At 42.0% G+C, this 23,785-nt stretch overlaps 1 protein-coding gene across 3 annotated transcripts in view; it reads right to left on the bottom strand.

Annotated features, from left to right (window-relative positions):
* Positions 1–5,556: 5,556 nt before the first annotated feature.
* The window catches only part of sf3b3 (splicing factor 3b, subunit 3), a 112,141-nt gene continuing 93,912 nt past the window's right edge, over positions 5,557–23,785 (bottom strand). For all 3 annotated transcript variants that reach the window (XM_034176960.1, XM_034176958.1, XM_034176959.1), the window contains exons 25-27: positions 8,357–8,500; positions 7,605–7,709; positions 5,557–6,166 (exon numbers count right to left, since the gene is read on the bottom strand). In XM_034176960.1, coding sequence (XP_034032851.1) covers positions 6,026–6,166; positions 7,605–7,709; positions 8,357–8,500 — 390 coding nt within the window. In that variant the 3' untranslated portion in view covers positions 5,557–6,025. The remainder of the gene's footprint in view (positions 6,167–7,604; positions 7,710–8,356; positions 8,501–23,785) is intronic.

The raw sequence follows: 23,785 nt of genomic DNA, 5'->3' as shown, positions 1-23,785 counted from the left end.
GTACTGAGACAGTCAGACTTAAACAAGCATGGAAGCTGAGACCGTGCACCTGGTGTGTTAAACAGCCCGGACTCATGCTTTTTATCGTGCCCCTGTCACAAAAAGCTCTCCATTTCCGTGACGCAGTTTTTTTTTTTATCTTACTGTTCATAATCCTCCTCTCAAGTAAAGTGAGGCAAACATCTTCAACAGGTGTCCCTTCACAAAGCCCAGTGGAACAGAATGGTATTACCGTATTTTTTGGACTGTAAGTCACACTTTTTTACGTTTTGGTCGGGGGTGCGACCTATACTCCAGAGCGACTTATAAATGAAAAATATACCGGTAGATTCTCAATTAATTTACCATAATAAAACAATTTTACGTGACAGAGTCGCACTATGTTTTAAAATGGCCACTGGAAACAGAAATGCAATGCATCATGGGCACTGTAGTATGGTGGCTGCCCTATAGGTCACGCTGGTCACGATAACCAATCAGAGAACAGAACACTGGACGCGTATTCCTCACCTCACCCAGACAATGATTGTGAAACAGCGTGTGAAGCAGACGAACACGGTGGTTGCTGTTATTCCGGGAGGGCTAACAAAACAGCTTCAACCCTTGGATATCAGTGTGAGCAGAGTGTTTAAGTTGACGCTGAGAGCTACATGGGAGCACTGGGTGAGCGACGGCAGAGGATTAGCGTCTGCACTTGGAAGGAGCTGGCGTCGACACCACGGGGAGGTCATGAGCTGCGCAGGTAGGTGCTGCATGAACATCGGCAGCAAACACCTGGTGTGTACTATGGTCCACAGCGGGTAATATGTTAGAAAAGTACCGTTCAGTGATGGTGCGGGTTATGGTTCGGCTCGCAATGTGGTCCGCAAAATACAAACATATCTGTAGGTAAAATGCAGCTCACGAGAGGGCGCTCAAGGCTTGTGTGACTGTTCCTGTGACTTCTGACTACCATAGAGAAATACAAATTTCAGCATTACTGATAAGACAACGGAGAAGGCCCGAAAAAATGCCACCAAAAAGAAAATAATACTCTGCAGATTACAAGTTGCGTCTGGTGAAATATGCATCCGAAAACGGTAATCGAGCAGCAGAGAGTGAGTTTGGAGTGAGTGAGAAACTTGTGAGGGACTGGAGGAAAGCGGAGGTTACTCTAACCACCATGAAAAAACAAAAAAAGCTAATCACGGGCTAAAAGCTAGATGGCCACAGCTAGAGGAACAAGTCCGCACATGGGTGCTCGAACAACGTGCGGCCGGGGGAGGGTTGTCAACACTGTATGTCCATGCGACTTATAGTCCAGTGTGACTTATTTATGGTTTACTTCTCTTTATAATGGATATAGTGGCTGGTGCGACTTATAGTCCGGAAAATACGGTAATTTAACTTTTTCAAAATCAAACCGACAGTCTAGCTTTGTTAAGGTCCCCTTCACACATAGCGCAAAGTTTGGACGAGGTGCACACTTAATGCACATGACGAAGGAATTGTGTGCAAACCGTGTGAAATCGTACCTGCCTCTAATGCCTCGTACACCTGTTACTACAACTATATGTGCACACCAGTGGCTGAAAGACAAAGTATGCACTGTGTGAACACATTGCGACAGGTGTCGGCCAAATTCCACAAAGGGTTTTTATTTTTTTTTTGTAATACTTCCATGTCCTTCATGATTGAGGCAGATAACCGCAGCTTTCAAAGAACAGCTCCGTAGCTCAGTGGTAAAGTTGCTGTCTAGCAATCAGAGCTTTTGAAAGGTGCGAGTTTCTGTCCCGGATGGTGTTTTTTTTTTTCTTTTTTTAAAAATTATTCCACATAAGCGGCATGATGTGGTTCCACTGGTACCGGCTGGTTTTTATTTATTTTTTTATTCCACGTAAGCAGCGTGATGTGGTTCCATGCGTACTGAATGGTTTTTATTTCCTCCACATAAGCTATGCCATGTGCTGCACCTGGCACTGTTCCTGCTCGAAAGACAATGGTGCGTGCCTACCCGTCGGCGCAATGTTTCATGGTGCGCTAATTTTGAACTTTTTCGCTGTAATCAACCAGACGTCAACCAAACTTTGGATTGTGTGAAGGGGCCCTAACCACAGGCCATAGCTCTGGTAAAAGGAGCCTAATTGGAACAATATGAAAATATTGTTGAAAATATATTACCAATCTATAACAAGGATTTGTACCAAGTATACCGTGCATCCTGAAAGTATTCACTACGCTTCACTTATTCCACATTTCATGTTACAGCCTTATTCCAAAATGGAGTAAATTATTTTTTTCCCCTCAAAATTCGACTCAACGCCTCATAATGAAAACATGAAGAAAAAAAAAATTATTTTTTGCAAATTAAACAAACACTAAGAAATCACATGTACATTAGTATTCACACCCTTTCTTCAATACTTTATTGATGCATCTATGGCAGCAATTACAGCCTTACGTCTTCTTGAATATGATGCCACAAGCTTGGTGCACCTATCTTTGGGCAGTTTGCCCATTCCTCTTTGCAGCACCTCTCAAGTTCCATCAGTTTGGATGGGAGTGTCAGATCTCTCCAGAGATGTTCAATCTGATTCAGGTTCTGGGCTCTGGCTGGGCCTCTCGAGAACAGTTGTCCTGAAGCAACCGCTTTGATATCTTGGTTGTGTGTTTAGGGTCACTATCCTGCTGAAAGATAACTGTCACCCCAGTCTGAGGTCAAGAGGGCTCTGCAGCAGGTTTTCATCCAGGTTGTCTCTGTACATTGCTGCAATCATCTTGCCCTCAATCCTGTCTCCCAGTTCCTGCCGCTGAAAAACATCCCCACAGCATCATGCTGCCACCACCACGCTTCACTGTAGGGATGGTGCCTGGTTTCTTCCAAACATGACACCTGACATTCACAACAAAGAGTTCAATCTTTGTCTGATCATACCAGCGAATTTTGTTTCTCATGGCCTGAGAGTCCTTCAGGTACCTTGGCAGGTGGACTGCCATGTGCCTTTTACTAAGGAGTGGCTTCCGTCTGGCCACTCTACCATACAGGCCTTTATTGGTGGCTTCTTGTACTTCTGGAAGGTTCTACTCTCTCCACAGAGGAATACTAGAGCTCTGACGGAGTGACCATCGGGTTCTTGGTCAACTCCATAAGGCCTTTCTCCCCCAATCGCTCAGTTTAGACAGGTGGCTAGATCTAGGATGAGTCCTGGTGGATCTAAACTTCTTCCATTTACAGATGTTCTCATTGGGACCTTTTCATGTCATCATTATGGGGTGTTGTGAGTAGAATTTTAAGGGAAAATAAATTTTCTCCATTTTGGAATAAGGCTGTAACATAAAAGTGAAGCACTGAATACTTTTCGGATGCACTGTGTATAGAATATCCATCCATCCATTTTCTTCCGCTTTATCCGGAGTCAGGTCGCGGGGGCAGCAGCTCAAACAAAGCCGCCCAGACCTCCCGATCCACACACACCTCCCCCAGCTCCTCCGGGGGAACCCCAAGGCGTTCCCAAGCCAGCCGAGAGATGTAATCCTTCCAGCGTTGTCCTGGGTCTTCCCCGGGGCCTCCTCCCAATGAGACGTGCCCGGAACACCTCTCCAGCGAGGCATCCAGGGGGCATCCGGAAAAGATGCCCCGAGCCACCTCAACTGACTCCTTTTGATGTGGAGGAGCAGCGGCTCGACTCCCGAGCTCCTCCCGAGTGACCGAGCTCCTCACCCTATCTCTAAGGGAGCACCCAGCCACCCTGCGGAGGAAACTCATCTCGGCCGCTTGTACCCGTGATCTCGTTCTTTCGGTCATGAGCCAAATCTCATGACCATAGGTGAGGATCGGAACGTAGATCGATCGGTAAATCGAGAGCTCCGCCCCCCTACTCAGCTCTCTCTTCACCACGACGGTCCGATACAGCGACTGCATCACTGCAGACACTGCACCGATCCGTCTATCGATCTCACGCTCCATCCGTCCCTCACTCGTGAACAAGACCCCGAGATACTTAAACTCCTCCACTTGAGGCAAGGACACTCCACGACCTGAAGAGGGCAAAGGACCTTTTTCCGGTCAAGAAAAGGTATAGAATAATGCAATGAAATTTGCCCTTTGTATTTAACCCATCATAATTATAGTTAGATATAATTCAACCTCCAGGAGCAGAGTGTAACCACAGCCTGGCCCCAAGAGATCAACTCGATGTCAAGATGCTGCCTTAGACAAAAACTGAGAAAGCAGCAGACTCAAATATCATCTGTTGCATCACCAGAGAGATTTTACAACAAAATAAAAATTTCAGCAATAGTTCTCTTCTCTACAAGAGTCAAGACCGAAGTCAGACTACCAGAAAAAGAATTTTAGCTGAGGAAGCTTCTGCGATTAGAATCTAAACGTCCTCACGTCAAGCAACCCAGTCCAGTCGAAGATTCAAGCTTTTCTACTATAGAAACCACCTGGACAACTGAGAGCCTTCACAGAAACAGTTCTCTAGAAGGCACATGGAATACCATAACATAGATGTAAAGTTTATTGTATGAAAATCCTTCTGTGTTCCACTCCAACATGAAGTTGTGACTGATGGTGCAACAGACAAAATTTAACTACCCATACAGTTTAATCAATCAATTTTTTTATATAGCGCCAAATCACAACAAACAGTTGCCCCAAGGCCACAAAAGCCTATAACAGGGTTGTGGTAAGTGCCTCAGTAGCTTCCTTCACCCACTTCCTTAATTTTAACATTTTTACAGGCAGTGTTAAGTAACTCCTTTGACAGTCTGAAGTGACAATCCTCAACAGATTTAGCATTTATTATAGCAGCTGATCCTGCCAATTTATTTACACTCTGTCAAATCACAGCATCAGTGGCCCCCACAGCACTACACACAAGTAGGTCTAAACTTACCCAAAGCACAGTGGGGCAATTGTAATGTGAAAAATGCAAAGCTCAATAACATTGGAACTCAGGCAGCGTGGTGGCCAAGCGGTTAGTGCGCCTGTTTCCAGAATTGGGAATTTCACCAGAAAGAGCACATCCATGTCAGATCTGCTTTGGTGACCCAAATGAAAAGGGAAAAGCTAAAATAACTTTTTTTTTTTTTTTTTTTTTTAAAGTTGGACACTGAAAGCTTAACAACAGAAAGTAAGTCCAGCTGAGTAACGCTCTTACTCACAGCACAGGAAATGACACACAAACTCACAGTAGTGTAAAGTGATAAAAGAAAAAAAAAATTTATTTACAAATCAACCACCGTCCATCCCACAAACCCCTAAACTCGATGACAGCTGTGGAATGCTATGTCTGGTTGTGGCTGAGGTTGGGAATTTACAGCCTACAAACCTTCAGCATTCTTCCACCCACGTGTTTATGTCATGATTCACTCGTCGCCACAGTACGCCACCAGCTCTTGAAGCTCACCTAAAAGCTACAACAGGTTTGCGTCAGTTTCGCTTCCAACTGTTAGGAAGCAACGTGCTCAAATCAATCCGAGGCCAAAATGTCGACTGATCAGTTCAGGAACTATGAAAGGGTTAAAACAAGACCCGAGACTACGATACACGAATCACAGTAAACAATATGCTTAAAATAATCACACCATACAAAATTTATTTCAGCAAAATCAAAAGTATAACATGCATTCAGGCCAATGGTGGTGCAGGTACCAACGATATCATTAAATAATGTCATCAGCAGGAAACGGAAGCTTTTCTTCTCCAAGTATTTCCATCGCTGAAGAACCACCTGCCCACAGACACCAGATGACTGGAGCTCAGTTTGTAGCTTAGTGAATGAAGTTTGTACCCACATCTGTACCTCTGAGTGTGTGTTAGAAATAAAAAGGGCAGGAAGTCTGAGTGTAGTTCTTACTAACACTTCACCTTGGTGTGGTTCCTGCTGAGGACATCACATACACGAGAAATAGTCACAAAATGTTTCCTAACTGAGTCAATACGTGTGACTGCTGGGGAAAAAACAAAACTGATTGCAGGTGGATGTGGGTTCTTTTGCGGTAATCCATGCGTGTCCATTGACATGTGAGAATGTGATGATTAGAAAGCGTAGCGAGTGCGAATGTCCTCTAGTTTCTTAGAGACTTCAGGTGGTGTTCTGTCCAACTCCTCTGCCACACTCTTCTGTTTGTGAGGGTCCATGCTGTTAAACTGCTCACACAGATCACCATCAATCACATTCTGCAAAGATGACACAAACACACAAAATATTCATGATTTCTAACAGGTCAAAATTTTTATATAATATTATATATATATATATATATATATATATATATAAAGAATAACAAAAATTTTTTTAAAGAATCAGCAAACAAATTTATATGTATTTCCTCCTGAGGATGTCATCATTACTTAAAATTTGATGACCTGATTTTTTATTTTATTTATTTATAAACAGTGGGTTTAAGTAAGGGAAGAATCATATGACAATCCGAATAAAATAAAATAAAATAATAAAGTAAATGCTGAACTCATTTACCCAAATCCACCTTCATTAAGTCCCTTTGGCTGCTCCCTTGCTTTCCCTCGGCGTCGCCACAGCAGATCCGAAATGGATCTGCATCTTGATTTGGCACACGTTTTACGCCGGATGACATTCCTGACGCAACGCCACATTACATATAACTTCTCTCAGAATATCAAAAGTGTATTTTAGAATACCATGCCATACCTCCTTTATGCAAAACACCCCAAATCCTAATTGATTCTAGTCAAGGATCAGCCCAAAATTTTCACAATAGGTTCTTTGGGAATCTCCGTTTTGCTCGGAATCGCCGCAGCAGATCTGATAAATGATCTGCATGTTGAACTGGGAAGCTTCTGTTTTCAGAGCGTGTGCACTGACCACTTGGCTGTTGTGAAAATAACAAGCAAATATGGGTACAGTCAGGCCAGGTATGGGATCAAGTACTTTGCCTCACGTCGTGACTGGCAACCACAGGTCCATCTCAAACTCCTGAAAGTAGCCATGTTTCTGTGGCCAAGTGAAATGTGGGCGTCCCCATGGCCTTTTACAGTTACTGGGGTCTTCAGCATGAAGCAGGTTTTCATTACCCTCCAAATTACACAATTTGAAGTCGCCAATTGAAAATATGCTCAATAAAAACACTGTATATAAATAAATAAATAATAAACCCTCAAATATCACAAAAATGTTTTTATGCTCACATGAGGTGGTTTTTCAGGGGAACTGAAAAAGCCTCGTTGACATTCTGAAAATATCGCTCAACGTTTGCACAAAACTGGAATGGAAACCCACCTTGTGACACACTGAATTTTTAAAATGTGTTGCGGAGTATCTTCAGAATCTGTGGTGGAAATGCATTAACGTAGTTGACGTCAGATACAGTGTTCAGTTGCAGAGAATCAAAAGTCCTGCGTTTACTGAAAACTGTTATCAGAATTTTATGATTTTGTTCCAGCTGGAATGAAAAGAAGCAGAAAACGTCTTGCCACTACAGCACAAGAGGGCTTACTTCATTGCTGTACTTAATTAACCGGAATTGCAGGCTATACAAGAACAGCTATGGGAAAAACAAGCTTCTGTGCAACGTGCAAGTGTGGGATCTGTGTGAGACCTTAACTCCAACAGGTACAGACTAAAACTGACACTAACCTTGACAGGGAAGTAGTACGATCTAAAACTCAAATGGTCTCTGCCACACAGTGGAGGGAACTCTGATCTCATGTGCATCTCCAAATGCTGAAAAAAATCATGATCCTGAAAGAGAGAAAGCAATGTGATAAAATAAGAGTGGGACAAAACTCTGAGTATAAAGGAGAACTGTATGAAGCTGGAAGAGCACGACTGGTGATAGAGGGTGACACCTCCCCTCCCCTCCGCAAAAACCAGAACCCATAAAAATTGTAATGAATCTTACAAAGGTAGATTTATTGGGGACATGGTGGGGAAGATGACTGGAACAATAGTCTTCCTCAACATGTCTTGGTCAACCAAGGAAAAGGCATTTGTGGAGGCCCATCTCACCAACAAATCAAAGCATTGGGGGCATAATTTGAAAGGACATGACTTCTATGCAAAGCGACCAAGACAACTGAAACTTTTGAGAATGATCATACACAGACTGAAGTTTGTAGGATTTATGACCATTTGTATGAGTTCTGTTTTTTTTTGGGGGGGGGGTCACCCTGTACTAAATCTTTTAGAATGAAATACCTGAATGTTGTCAACCTTTATATTGAAGGGTCAAACAGGTTTTCCTATACATGCAATTGATTCCTATTTCTACACCTTCACCCCACCAAACTTGTGTGCAGGAGATATTTAAAAAATGAAATAAAACAGACCGTTGGAACAGTGCATTGGCAGCCTTGTGTGGGACTGACTCCATGTACTGTGCACTGTACCTCATGTGAAGTGAATGGGACGAGTATGCCAATGCCTCCAGACAGGGTGGTGTAAACCAGGGACTCTGAACCTCCAGGGATCAAAGTGGTCTTCTGGAGTGATAACACAGTCTCTCCCACATGGTAGTTCATTATCACATCAGCCTGGATAAAGAAAGAGTAACACAGTGGGGGTTTTCTGGTGTGCCTTTTTTTTTAACCTAAGCTATAAGATGAGAAGGAAAATCTAGAAATGTGTCATTTTGCTTTTATTTATGGATGTAACATGACACTGATTTTAACTGCTCTTCACTGACTTCTGCACAAACTCAGATTCCACCTTCCAGTGCCTATGATCACCTATCAAGTTCCACATTCCTATATTAGAGCTCTATTGCAGGCCCATGAAGAGATCTCTACAGTTCTATGTATGAAGTTTAAAAATTAAACATCACTGATTTTCTGGTTGCAGTTCTTACCTTTGTATAAATGTATGTATTTATTCTTTATACTATGCATGTCTTTAGTCTGTGAAGCACTTTGTGACATCTCGTCTTTAAGAGTGTGATATAAATACTTCCTGAAATCACTTTAAACCTTCAAAATTTCTTGATTTCATGGCTCTTTGCAAACACTGTTATGCCCTGTTATTCCCCCAGGTTCAGAGATCTTGTTTCTTCTGGTTATGATAATAAACTGCAGCCTGTAGCTACTCATTGCTGTGCCAAAAAAAAAAAAAAACACACACTGCAATCAGGTGCTATAGAGGAAATATCAACATTTATCCCACACACAGCGCACGTGCTGATTGGCTGTTAAGTTTCTCTTCTTGTGCACTGTTTCCCTGAAGCTGAAGTGACACAAACAAGCCAATGACAAGATCAAGAGGAAACAAATTCTGTAGCTCTCATTTATGCATCAACTTCCAAGTCGATGTTTCTTCTCTCCATGGAGGCTAGGGCATCTAGCGCCATGTAACGGCAAGGACAGTTTACACATGCGCTGAATATACAGGCCAGATTTGATCTACCGTGCATCCAGAAAGTATTCACAACATTTCACGTTTTCCACATTTTGTTATGTTACAGCCTTATTGCTTTTTTATTATTATTTTGTTTTCACTGAACTTTTGCAGCACACTGGAACAGCTCTACACCCTCCATCGTGTGCCCGAGGGTTCATGGGAGTTCACCCAACCAGTCCACATGTGTTTTGTGGATCTGGAGAAGGCGTTCGACCGTGTCCCTCGAGGCGCCCTGTGGGGGGTGCTCCGGGAGTACGGGGTCCTTTGTTAAGGGCTATCCGGCCCCTGTACGGCTGCAGCAGGAGCTTGGTTCACATTGCCGGTAGTAAGTCAAGCCTGTTTCCAGTGCACGCCGGCCTTCGCCAGGGCTGCCCTTTGTCACCCGTTCTGTTCGTTACCTTTATGGACAGAATTTCTAGGCGCAGTCAGGGTGTAGAGGGGGTCCGGTTTGGGAACCACAGAATCTCATCTCTGCTGTTTGTGGACGATGTGGTTCTGTTGGCTTCGTCAAATCAGGACATTCAGCGTGCACTGGAGCGGTTTGCAGCCGAGTGTGAAGCATCCGGGATGAGAATCAGCACCTCCGAATTGGAGGTCATGGTTCTCGACCGGAAAAAGGTGCTTTGCCTTCTTCAGGTCGATGGAGCGTCCTTGCCTCAAGTGGAGGAGTTTAAGTATCTTGGGGTCTTGTTCACGAGAGAGGGCTGGATGGAGCGTGAGATCGACAGACGGATCGGTGCAGCATCTGCAGTGATGCGGTCGCTGTATCGGACCGTCGTGGTGAAGAGAGAGCCGAGCAGGGGGGCAAAGCTCTCGATTTACCGATCGATCTACGTTCAGACCCTCACCTATGGTCATGAGATGTGGCTCATGACCAAAAGAACAAGATCGCGAGTATAAGCGGACGAGATGAGTTTCCTCTGCAGGGTGGCTGGGCGCTCCCTTAGAGATAGGGTGAGGAGCTCGGAGTCGAGCCGCTGCTCCTCCACATCGAAAAGAGCCAGCTGTGGTGGCTCGGGCATCTTTTTCGGATGCCCCCTGGACGCCTCGCTGGAGAGGTGTTCCGGGCACGTCCCATCAGGAGGAGGCCCCGGGAAGACCCAGGACACGCTGGAGGGACTATGTCTCGCAGCTGGCTTGGGAACGCCTTGGGGTTCCCCCAGAGGAGCTGGGGCCGGTGTGTGTGGCTTGGGAGGTCTGGGCAGCTTTGCTTGAGCTGCTGCCCCCGCGACCCGACCTCGAATGAAGCGGAAGAAAATGGATGGATGAACTTTATAACAAACATTTTGCTTACAGCTGGTGAACTCATTTTTTCCCCAGAAACAATAACTTTCAATTGAACACGACATTCAAAAAATAAAAATAGGAAACTTTAATCTGTCTTTTACTTTAAATCAAACTGATCATATCTTTTCATGTACACAATTAAAATGAGGCTCAAGACATGATGGTTATTTCCATTCTACCAAAACAGAGATTTAATGTTACCAGTGTTAAAAAAAGTTACAGCCTTATTCCAAAAGGAATGAAACTCATTTTCCCCCCTCAAAATTCTACACCCAATACCCCATTATGACGTGAAAAAGTTTTTTTTGGCTGCTGTTTGTTTTATTTTGAAGGTTTTTGCAAATTTCTTAAAATCATAAAATAAAGGTATCTAAGTATTCACAGCCTTTTCCGTGAAGCTCAAAACTGAGCTCAGGTACATCTTGTTTCCACTGAACATCCTTTAGATGTTTCTACAGCTTAATGGGAGTCCACCTGGGGTAAATTCAGTTGATTGGACATGATCTGGAAGACACACACCTGTCTAGATATAAGGTCCCACAGTTGACAGTGCATGTCGGAGCACAAACCAAACATGAAGGCAGACCTCACAGACAGGACTGTCTCAAGGCACAAATCTGGGGAAGGGTACAGAAACATTTCTGCTGTTCTGGAGGTCCCAATGAACACAGTGGCCTCCATTATCCACAAATGGAAGAAGTTCAGATCCACCGTAACTCTTCCTAGAGTTGGCTGCCTGTCTAAATGAGCCTGAGAAGGGCCTTAGTCAGGGAGGTGAGCAAGAACCCGATGGTCACTCTGTCAGAGCTCCAACATTCCTCTGTGGAGAAAGGAGAACCTTCTAGAACGACAACCATCTCTGCACCAATAAATCAATCAGGCCTGTATGATAGAGTAGCCAGAGAGATGCCACTCCTCAGTAAAAGGCACACAGCAGCCCGCATGGAGTTTGTCAAAAGGCAACTGAAGGCCTCTCAAACCATGAGAAACTAAATTCTCTTGTCTGATGAGACAAAGATTGAACTCTTTGGCGTGAATGCCAGGCGTCATGTTTGGAGGAAACCAGGAACCATCTCTACAGTGAAGCATGATGGTGGCAGCATCATGCTGTGGGGATATTTTTCAGCAGCAGCAACTGGGAGACTAGTCAGGCATGAAGGAACAATGGATGCAGCAATGTACAGAGACATCCTGGATAAAAACCTGCTCCAGAGTGCTCTTGATGTCAGACTGGGGCGACAGTGCATCTTTCAGCAGGACAAGATATCAAAGGAGTGGCTTCAGGACAACTCTGTGAATGTCCTTGAGTGGCCCAGTCAGAGCCCAGACCTGAATCCAACTGAACACCTCTGGAGAGATCTGCACCGACGCTCCCCATCCAAACTGATGGAACTTGAGAGGTGCTGCAAAGAGGAATGGGCAAAACTGCCCAAAGATAGGTGTGCCAAGCTTGTGCCATCATATTCAAAAAGACTTGAGGCTGTAATTGCTGTCAAAGGTGCCTCATCAAAGTATTGAGCAAAGACTGTGAATACTTATGTATGTGTAGTTTCTTAGATTTTTAATAAATTAGCAAAAATAATAATAATAAAAAAACAACTTGTCATTATGGGATGTTGTGATTAGAATTTTGAGGGGAAAAAATAATTTACTCCTTTTTGGAATAAGGCTTTTATTTCTCCCTGGTGTCTCCCATAGAGATAAGGTGAGAAGCTCGGCCATCTGTGTGGAGCTCGTAGTAGAGCCGCTGCTGCTTCTTGTTGAAAGGTGCTAGCTGAGGTGGTTGAGGGATCTGGTAGGGTTGCCCCCTAAGGGCCTCCCGAGGGAGGTGTTCCAGGCACATCCAGTTGGGAGGAGACCCCTGGGAAGACGCAGGACTAGGTGGAGAGATTATATCTCCACACTGGCCTGGCAACGCCTCAGAATCCCCCAGTCAGAGGTGGTTAATGTGGCCAGAGAAAGGGAAGTTTGGGGTCCCCTGCTGGAGCGTTGGCCCCGCAATCTGATCCGGTTTGAAGATGATTGAGTGAGTGGAATAAGGCTGTAACATAACAAAATGTGGAAAAAGTGAAGCACCATGAATACTTTCTGGATGCACTGTAGTGCTTAAATGCAAATTTCTTGGGTAACCGGAGTTGGGCGGCAGGTCGCTCATGGTTGTTTGGCATCTACACACCACTAGTCTGCTGGTGCGAACAGATCTTTAGAGATCCCTCAGCAAGACAAACCTCTCTGCACAGCACAAGCACAAACTAAAGCAAGCAAATGAAAAAAGTGGGTCCAAAAATATTTATCTGGAATGAACACAAGCTGTCTACAGGGCAGAAGGTTGGCCATTCAATACAAAAATGATGCTGTCTCACATGACAGCAGAACTGCTGCAATATGATGGTTTTTTTTTTATTAATTAATTTTTTGGGGGGGGGGGGACCAGCGGAACTGGAAAATTTCCATGAAGCCCTGCAGCTTTCCTGGTTGTTAAGAAATAAGTTCTGTGCTGTAACATCATGAATTTGTTTCCTTGAATTACTAATTAATTTGCTCAAATTATGAATTTGTTCCCTTGAATAAGTCACGCTTTAACATTAACAGAGTAAGCTACTGTCATCATCTTTGTTACACCATGTCTCCTTGACATGCTGTAGGTGGACCACCAACAGACACTATTTATCAGTAAATGCACATTACTGACAGTCATTTATTAATTGTGCAGAAAGCATGATTCCAATATGCATTAAATTGAATGTCAAATTATTTATTCATAGATGAATAGTTATGTTCAAAATAATAGTGTTTAAAAAAGTGAGTAAAGCTCAAAATACTTATAATAGCTTTTATTTCCATACACTCCACATTCTATACCAAATCAAAATTGATCAAATTTGTTGTTACTTTACAGAAAGTAAAGAAAAGGAATGTTAGGCTGTTAAAAAAAGAAAAAAAAGCGTATAGTGTCTGCATTTTTTTTTCTGTGACCCTTATTACACCCTTACAGGTGGCCCTTATTTAATGACGAAGGCAGAAAATGTTGTACATTTTGGTTGTTGTGCATTTCTCTCTGAGTAAAATGGGTCATTTCAGACATTGGTCAGAACAGTGTACTTTGATTTAAAAATTGACTGAACTGGGGAAACGTATACAGAAGTGCAGAAAATGATACGCTGCTCAACTAAAATGGTCTCAAAAACCAGAAAGATGTGGAAGAAAACAGAAAACTGCCATTCAAATGGATCAAAGAATAGCCAGAATGGCAAAGACTCAGCCAATGATCAGCTCCAGGTAGAGCAAAGAAGGTCTAAAGCAAGGTAAATGGACTGCATTTATATAGCGCTTTTCCATCTGCATCAGATGCTCAAAGCACTTTACAACAATGCCTCACATTCACCCCAATGTCATGGTGCTGTCATGCAAGGTATTCACTACACACCGGGAGCAATTTGGGCATTAAGGACCTTGTCCAAGGGCCCTTAGTGATTTTCCAGTCAGGCTGGGATTTGAACCGAGGATCCTCTGGTCTCAAGCCCAACGCATAACCACTAGACCATCACCTCCCCAACATGTTGGAGCAAGGGTCTCCAACACGTCACTCGCGAGCTACCAATAGCTTGAAGCCCCTTTCCAAATACTTCTTCCAATTGGTTTTTGCCACCAAAGAGGAGTTTTTAACCTTACTTCCACTGAAAACTACAGCCAGGTAAGCTGATATTTACAATGCAGTAAAGAATATCTTTGTAGAAAAAAGATCCCTGTAGAAAACCTGGTGTCTGTAACAATCAACGGATCACCAGTGATGACAGGCTGTCACTCAAGATTTATTGCACACTGCAAAGTGGACTTGAACTATCACTGCATCATTCACAAACAAGCTATATGCACAAAGGTTATGGGATTTGACCATGCCATAGTGCCTGTTACTAAGATCATCAATTCCATTTGAGTAAAGGAAAAGCAACACCGGAGCTTTAAGTTTTTCCTGAAGGAATGCTTTGCGGCGTACGGGGAGCTCCTCCTCCACACTTAAGTCAGATGGCTAAATCAGAGTAAGATACTACAGCGCTTTCTGTCCTTGATGGATGAAGAAGTCACCCTTGACTCAAAACACATAAGCATACCAAATGACAAATGTCAGCAAATGGCTCTGGATCGGTTGAGACAGCAGGAGGTAGCTATCTCCTCAAGATGGGGCAGCCAATGATTTTAGTCCGATAGAAAACTTGTGGGGTGACATCAAAAATGCCTGTTTCTGAGGCAAAACTGTGGAATGTAGTCCAATCGTCCTGCTATGGAATACCTGTTAACAGGTGCCAGAAATTGTTGCGTGAAACTTTGCGTGAAATTGCATGCAAAGTTGGTTTTGAGGTTGATGATTGTATAAAGAAGTGGAGGTAATTGAGGGACAAATTGGTCCAGAAAAAGAGGCAGGGCAGGGAGGGGGATCAGGAACAGTGGTGGAGCGGGTGGAAAGAAAGTCCCTGCCATGTTCTTCACATTGAGCCACCTACTGTTGCGGCGATAAATTGCACTGCGACACCCACCAAAGCGACGGAGAAGTTTGAAAGGGTCATGCCCATGTTGACGTTATTGCACGGTTACGGAGTTACAGAGATGTATAAGCATAAATCAGGCTTAAGTCATACATGAGACAGGGGACCAGAGAGCGTGGAGAGCAAGTGTGTGTGTATTTATATATATTATTATATATTATATATATATATACACACACACACACAGTAGTGGTTCAGGAATAATAGTAGTTTATGTGGACTAAAAAGATTAATCCAGGTTTTGTGTATATTTCTTATTGTTAAATGGGAAACAAAGTACCAGTAGATTCTCACAATCCAACAAGACCCCAAGCATTCATGATATGCACACTCTTAAGGCTATGGAATTGGGCCTATTAGTAAAAAAAAAAAAAAAGTACAAAAGGGGTGTGTTCACAATAATACTAGTTGGCTACAGTCAGTGAGTTCGTCAATTTTGTTGGAACCAACAGGTGTGAATCAGGTGTCCCCTATTACGGATGAAGCCAGCACCTGTTGAACATGCTTTTCCTCTTTGAAAGCCTGAGGAAAACTGGGACATTCAAGACATTGTTCAGAAGAACAGCATAGTTTGATTAAAAAGTTGATTGGAGAGGGGGAAAACATACGCAGGTGCAAAAATTATCGCTGTTCATCCACAATGATCTCCCATGCTTTAAAATGGACACAAAAACCAGACACGCTGGAAGAAAAATGGAAAACAACCATCAAAATGGATAGAAGACAAAACCAGAATGGCAAAGGCTCACCCATTGATCAGCTCCAGGATGATCAAAGACAGTCTGGCGTTACCTGTAAGTGCCTGTGACAGTTAGAGATGCCTGTGCTGAAGCCTAATTTACAACCCCTGGCAATAATTATGGAATCACCGGCCTCAGAGGATGTTCATTCAGTTGTTTAATTTTGTAGAAAAAAAGCAGATCACAGACTGACACAAACTAAAGTCATTTCAAATGGCAACTTTCCTGGCTTTAAGAAACACTATAAGAATCAAGAAAAAAAAATTGTGGCCAGTCAGTAATGGTTTACTTTTTAGACAAGCAGAGGGAAAAAAAATATGGACTCACTCACTTTGAGGAATAAATTATGGAATAAATTAGGACATCAATCTGTAATTTTCATCCCCAAAACTAACACCTGCATACAAATAAGATCTCTCGGTTAGTCTGCATCTAAAAAGAGGTGATCACACCTTGGAGAGCTGTTGCACCAAGGGACTGACATGAAATCATGGCTTCCAACACGAGAGATGTCAATTGAAAACAAAGGAGAGGATTATCAAACTCTTAAAAGAGGGTAAATCATCACGCAAGTTGCAAAAGATGTTGGTTGTTCACAAGTCAGCTGTGTCTAAACTTGGACCAATACAAACAACATGGGAAGGTTGTTAAAGGCAAACATACTGGTAGACCAAGGAAGACGTCAAAGCGTCAAGACAGAAAACTTAAAGCAATATGTCTCAAAAATCAAAATGCACAACAAAACAAATGAGGACCGAATGGTAGGAAACTGGAGTCAATGTCTGTGACCGAACTGTAAGAAACCACCTAAAGGAAATGGGATTACATACAGAAAAGCTAAACAAAAGCCATCATTAACACCTAAACAGAAAAAAACAAGGTTACAATGGGCTAAGGAAAAGCAATCGTGGACTGTGGATGACTGGATGAAAGTCATATTCAGTGATGAATCTCAAATCTGCATTAGGCAAGGTGATGATGCTGGAACTTTTGTTTGGTGCCGTTCCAATGAGATTTATAAAGATGAGTGCCTGAAGAGAACATGTAAATTTCCACAGTCATTGATGATATGGGGCTGCATGTCAGGTAAAGGCACTGGGGAGATGGCTGTCATTACATCATCAATAAATGCACAAGTTTACGTTGATATTTTGGACACTTTTCTTATCCCATCAATTGAAAGGATGTTGGGGATGATGAAATCATTTTTCAAGATGATAATGCATCTTGCCATAGAGCGAAAACTGTGAAAACATTCCTTGCAAAAAGACACACAGGGTCAATGTCATGGCCTGCAAATAGTCCGGATCTTAATCCAAATGAAAATCTTTGGTGGAAGTTGAAGAAAATGGTCCATGACAAGGCTCCAACCTGCAAAGCTGATCTGGCAACAGCAATCAGAGAAAGCTGGAGCCAGATTAATGAAGAGTACTGTTTGTCACTCATTAAGTCCACGCCTCAGAGACTGCAAGCTGTTATAAAAGCCAGAGGTGGCGCCAACAAATACTAGTAGATGTGTTGGAGCGTTCTTTTGTTTTTCATGATTCCGTAATTTTTCCTCAGAATTGAGTGAATTCCAATATTTTTTTTACCCTCTGCTTGGTCTAAAAAAGTAACCCGTTACTGACTGCCACAATTTCTTTTTCTTGATTTCTTATAGTGTTTCTTAAAGCCATAAAGTTGGCATTTGAAATGACTTTAGTTTTGTGTCATGTCTGTGATCTGCTTTTTTTCTACAAAATCAAACAACTGAATGAACATCCTCCAAGGCCGGTGGATTCATAATATTGCCAGAGGTTGTATTTGCAAAAATTTCCAAGGGCCGCAGAAAGTTTGTGAGATGACCCCCAAACTCTGAATTCAAGCCACAGTTCACAGTGAAGACAGTGCAGCATGGTGGTGCAAGCATCATGATATGGGCATGTTTCTCCTACTATGGTGTTGGGCCTATATATTGCATACCAGGTATCATGGATCAGTTTGGATATGTCAAAATACTTGAAGAGGTCATGTGCCTTATGCTGAAGAGGACATGCCCTTGAAATGGGTGTTTCAACAAGACAATGACCCCAAGCACACTAGTAAATGAGCAAATCTTGGTTCCAAACCAACAAAATTAATGCCTCGCAGATGTGAAGAAATCATGAAAAACTGTGGTTATACAACTAATACTAGTTTAGTGATTCACAGGATTGCTAAAAAGCAGTTTGGACATAATAGTTCTGAGTTTGTAGCGTCAACCGCAGATGCTACTATTATTGTGAACACCCCCATTTCTACCTTTTTTTTTTACTAATAGCCCAATTTCATAGCCTTAAGAGTGTGCATATCATGAATGCTTGGTCTTGTTGGATTTGTGAGAATCTACTGAATCTACTGGTACCATGTTTCCCATGTAACAATAAGAAATATACTCAAAACCTGGATTAATCTTTTTAGTCACATAGCCACTACTATTATTCTGAACACTACTGTATGTGTATGTATGTATATATAGTGAGAGAGAGCGCGCCACAGTGTTTATGTTATATTGAGTGTGTGTGTGGCCACAGTGAGGGTTGTATAATCATGATGGTGGGTTCCATACTGTAATTCCTGTCAGTCATCAAGACAGGCGATGGATTCTTACACTGCCCAACCATAGTGCAAGAAATACTCATAAGACAGGACACCAAAACCAAGAGACAGAAGAGTGGACACAACTTAATACACCCCAAGTGAATCCAGACAAACAAAAACACCACCACAAATCCTGACACTTTGTAGCTTTTTTACAAAGCAATCCTTTCATTTTGCCCAACAGATCCTGAGGACTCCATCATGAGACAGCTTTGACCTTCATCTTTTGAGATAAGCTAATGAACTAAAAATTGTAATTAATCTAATTTTATGTAGGATCACATAAGGCCATGTTTTCCAAATAAATAAATGAATAAAATAATTACTACAATTCAGCCAGTGGTATGTGAGCACTCACAAACGTACATACACACTAAGATGAGTACAAATCTAGTTACCCACATCTAAAAATGGACACAGTAAATTTACAAAGATAAAACAAATCCTCAAACTGTGCAGAGGCCAAAATGTCATGAAGACTACTGGAACCAAGCGATCACATTAAAACTGATGGGACTTTCCAAGACCATCTGCTACCAACACAGTTTTTAACCAGAATTTAAAAGTAGGGCAGTGAAGTTGGGGCATTTTGGCCTGTGGTGTCTCTACACACCTTTATGTCTGTGAGAAGTTAAACTTGTGGTTAAAGTCTGCATGGATCTTGTGTAGTATAAGCACATTTCAGTGTTTTGGTCAGAAGAGCGGAGGAGTCAAATTAGGGCAGAGCACAGCCCCACAATTTCAACCTCAGCAGTACCTGAAAAATGTTTCTGTACTCAAACCAATGCCTGATGAAACCAATGTTGTGCAACATGAAATCCTCCAACTTTCATGTCTGCCTCCACTGCCTTCCACTGATGAGTTTAACACCAGGTCAGGTCAAACAGCGTGTACTGGGGCTGTGCTTCACCACATCCACCTCCTACAGAACGACCTATATACTTGTTCTGCTATTACCATACCAGAAGGAAATACATAACACGACAAGGTCACACTTTACATTATTCATTGTACATTAACTGCATATTCGTAAATCATATGTACAGTGATTATTTAGAAAAGTTTCATTTAATGAGAAGGAGAAATCACTGAATCCTGGGTTTTAAACATAATATCTTCATTTTAAGCCTTCATTTTAAGGGGAGAGATGATGGTCTAGTGGTTAAGTGTCAGGCTTGAGACCAAGGACCCTTGGTTTCATCAAATCCCAGCCTAACCAGGCTGAACCCTTGGGCAAGGTCCTTAATCCCTTAGTTGCTCTCGGTGTGTAATGAGCACCTTGTATGGCAAGCTACCCTGACATCTGATGAATGTAAGGCATATGGTAAAGCATTTGAATGTCTGATGCAGACAGGAAAGTAATATAAATGCCAGTCCATTTACCAATTTTTTTTAGCCTAGTAGAAGCTTTGAAAAATGTCCGGAATACTTGTTTCAGTCACTTGGACGTGCCACTTTGATTCAGTGAGCTCAGGGGAAAAAAATAAAAATAAAAAATCAATCAAAACCAATCTTGGTTTCACAGTCAACATGGTTCAAAACTACATTTTTTCAAAGTAGCAGAATCTGGTAAATTTGACCATGTGGTGGGCGCAGCTAACCAAAAAGGATTAGTTTTGAAACCATTAATCAGATAACTGAAAAGTTATCTTTTATGACAATAAACTACTAAAAAAAATTAATGTTTATTACAGATAACCGATAACTATTAGTATTGATGTGGACGCAGCCACATCCGATTACACTGTCGGCTTCTGGATAACCAGTTAAATCAAGGATCACAAACACAAGAGACACACACGAAAAATCAATAAATAAAAAATAAAACCACAAACACTGTCATCATTAGGGATGGGTATCAAGAACTGGTTCCTTTCGGGTATCGTTAAGAAATGATTTGATCCACCGACATCAATAAGCTTTGTGCTTAACGATTCTGTTATCGGTCCTTCAGAGTGGCCGTTATTTTGGGGGTGTTTGTCAGGAAAATGATAATTTCTCTACATTGATTACAGACCCTGCAGCGGGTCTGTAATCAACTTTTCTGCAGCGTAGCTTTGCTTTGAACCTTGAACCATCGAAGCAGTGGTTCGCAGATTGAGGCAATGCTTTGATCTATTGCTTCGTTTATTCTTCTTTCTTTCTGTTCGCGTAATTTCCCCCCGCTAAAACCCTAAAGAGCATACGTCTGAGTATTATTTACCTTTTTACTATGTTAAACGACCTGTTATGGTCTTTTGAAACAGTTGATAGATGTATTTTATAACTTAAAAACGGGAGCGATGCTAACACATTAGCATGTCTATGGCATTTTCAATGTTAAAAGTTAGCATTAAGCAGTTGCCAGCTGTCATCACGTTCGGGTGCATTTGTTTTCAAATTGTAATATTTCTTAAATTTATTTTTGTTTATATATTAATAATCTAATGATTATTATATACAATTTTAGAGAAAGGAGACAAAAAGAACCTGAATAGAAACACAACAAAAAATATAAAGCAACTAACAATGAACATAAATAAATAATAAATAAATACATACAGAAATAAATGTTTCCTGTGAACACACAGTGACTCTTACACCTCCATTTCATCCCTGTCTTATTTAAGTTTAATGACAGTTTGTTTTGGTCAAACCATATTTTCAGTTTGTTAATTTCTTCAGTGATTTCCTCCAGAACTATCTGCCAAACTAGAAAACTGCTGCATCCTAATAAGAGCAGAATACTACTGGAATGAATCTGAATAAGTTGTTTTTTTTTCCCTCACCTAAATGGATGCTGCACTCGCTGCAGTTTATCGTCTGGAATAGTCCCAGATTGCATTTCAGAGCTTCTAGAATTGAAACATTTTCGTGCGGGTGGTGTTGGTGGGTAATTTTGGGTTTCAGCTTTTTTGTTTTTCACCACTTTCATCCCTGAATATTTCAATCGTGATTCACTTTTGTGCGGATTAAAGTTACTAACTGGGACTCCTGTCTTGTTGCGAGAAAGAAACGAGAATCGTCCTCCGTTCTGTTCACACAGCTCCAAACTCTGCGCGGCTCTCTGACGAGTCAAGTTAGAATGATAGAATCCAGTCTGAATTAATAACTTCAAAGCGAAACACCATTTTGTTTATTTTTATTTATGTCCAGAGATCAAGGATACAGTGACCAATTTCATATTTATTTACTTTAAGACTCAATGAAATACATAGAAAACCTGTAAAGTCTACTTTTAGTACAAAATTCACAAGGTATTGATAAGGGAATCGACAAGGAATCGGATCGATAAGCAGAATCGATAATGGCATCGATATCGATAAAATCTTATCAATACCCATCCCTAGTCATCATCTTTCAAAAGCAGTAAAACACAGTATTAGAAGTCACAGTTTATCTCGGTATTAGATACACCGTCATTTATGAGCTAAAAGCTGCCGCTTTTTTCACATGCTTTGAACCCTGCGGCTTAAACACCCGAAATACATCCATTACTGCATTGATTGGTAGAGTAAAATACACATATTAAATATAAATTCTTATCTGTTAGTTTCAGTGGGATTCATTTGAATAAATAATCCACAAAAAGCATCCTTTTTTAAAATCTTAAACAGTGTCTAAACGTGAAGAAAAGTCCCTCCCTCTGTACACACAGCTGCACCATGAGAGCTCCCCTCCCCCACAGAGTGTTGGCGATTAAATTACAGCCGCAAAGAAATAAAATTAAATAATGTTAAAATTAGTCTGTTTGTTTTTGTGTCGAGTGGACAAGTCACTAATGTGCAAAGTGAACCTGAACTACACTACCCACAATGCTCCCTGTGTCAACCGGCCAATCACGTTTTGCGCTTAATGATTATGTCATCAGCAAGCGACAGGCAGCCAGTCTGCTCAGTGGATACAAAAACACAACAAACGGACTAAAATGTTTGATTTTAGGGTTTACAAACGTTTTTGACCATTAAACTTTACCAGCAAAGAAAATGTTATCAAACTGAAAGTTATCAGAACTAAATTTATCGGAAGATAATTGGTGCGATGATAGTTTTAAAACTTATGCTGCGTTTACACATAACGATGACAAGTCACAAATGCCGCGAAGTACACATTCTTGGCCGCTGATCACGAATGTGATGATTCGGGGCAGAGGCGTCAGGTGTCCTCAGGAACTGCTGCAACCTGTTACCACACGTTACGATTAATGGCATGTGTTGCTGGAGAATTATCAAGAACCATTCCACACGGTCAAGAATAGTGTTCCGTGTTGTTGCACGCTATTGTGCGTAACGGCGCATCGTTAAGTTCTGTCACGTTGTGAATGAGGTGAATTGTCTTCACACAAACACACCCATATTCATCCAACTGAATTCAGATCACTCCAGTTTTTCAGAAGAACTTTGTGACTGCATGCGTAGTTGGGCTCTGTGCCATGGAGTGGCGCAGAGAGGGGGAGGAGGAGACGGACAGAGCCAGATGTGTGGCTTCATGTGGCTCTTGTCTCGCCCATTTTCCCAAACATCAGGCACACACAGCAGGTGGAACACCTGCAGGAGCGCGCTGAAGAGCACTGAAATTAAAAAAATTAAACCAATTAAACCAAGTTTAATTGTGCGCACGTGACAGAAAACTGATTTGTCGTGGTGCACAGTGAAATGTGACGCCGCGTTACAAGTCGTGTCAAAACTTGACAGTTTCCATGTCACTTCGTAATAACGCGTGACAGTTTGGGCTCCAAGAACCATCACAGGAACCACTACGAACCTTGTCACGTTCTATTAAGGATCACTACTCATCAAGACGGATCAACATGCTCAGTTGCGACCCTACACGACGTGAGACGAAATGAGGGTGGTGTGTGACATTCGTGGAAGATTTTTTTGACAGGCAAAACATCCTCCACGAATATCAAGAATATCACACACCAACACGCACTATCAGGAATGTGTTACGAATGACAGAAAAATGACATTCGTAACGCGTCTTGGTTACGTGTAAACGCACCTTTATCTGAAAAGCTAATCAGATAGCAAAAACATTAGCTTCGATAATTAACTGCTATCGGATTTGCTGAACTGTGCCCACCACTGAATTTGATTATGTGCAAACAATATCTTCAAAAGGGGGGGGGGGGGGGGGATTCCCAACACACCCACTATGTGTGAAGTACAGAACAGAGAAGAAGAAAAAGCAGGTGTGATGGCTGTTTTTTAAATTGCTGTTATCGGTTCCGCAAGTCGGCACTATCAAACAGTGA

This window comes from Thalassophryne amazonica, chromosome 8 (genome assembly GCF_902500255.1).
Source record: "Thalassophryne amazonica chromosome 8, fThaAma1.1, whole genome shotgun sequence".
Classification (NCBI taxonomy): Eukaryota; Metazoa; Chordata; class Actinopteri; order Batrachoidiformes; family Batrachoididae; genus Thalassophryne; species Thalassophryne amazonica.
The sequence above is the reverse complement of the archived record's forward strand: the minus strand, read 5'-3'. Positions and strand labels throughout refer to the sequence as shown.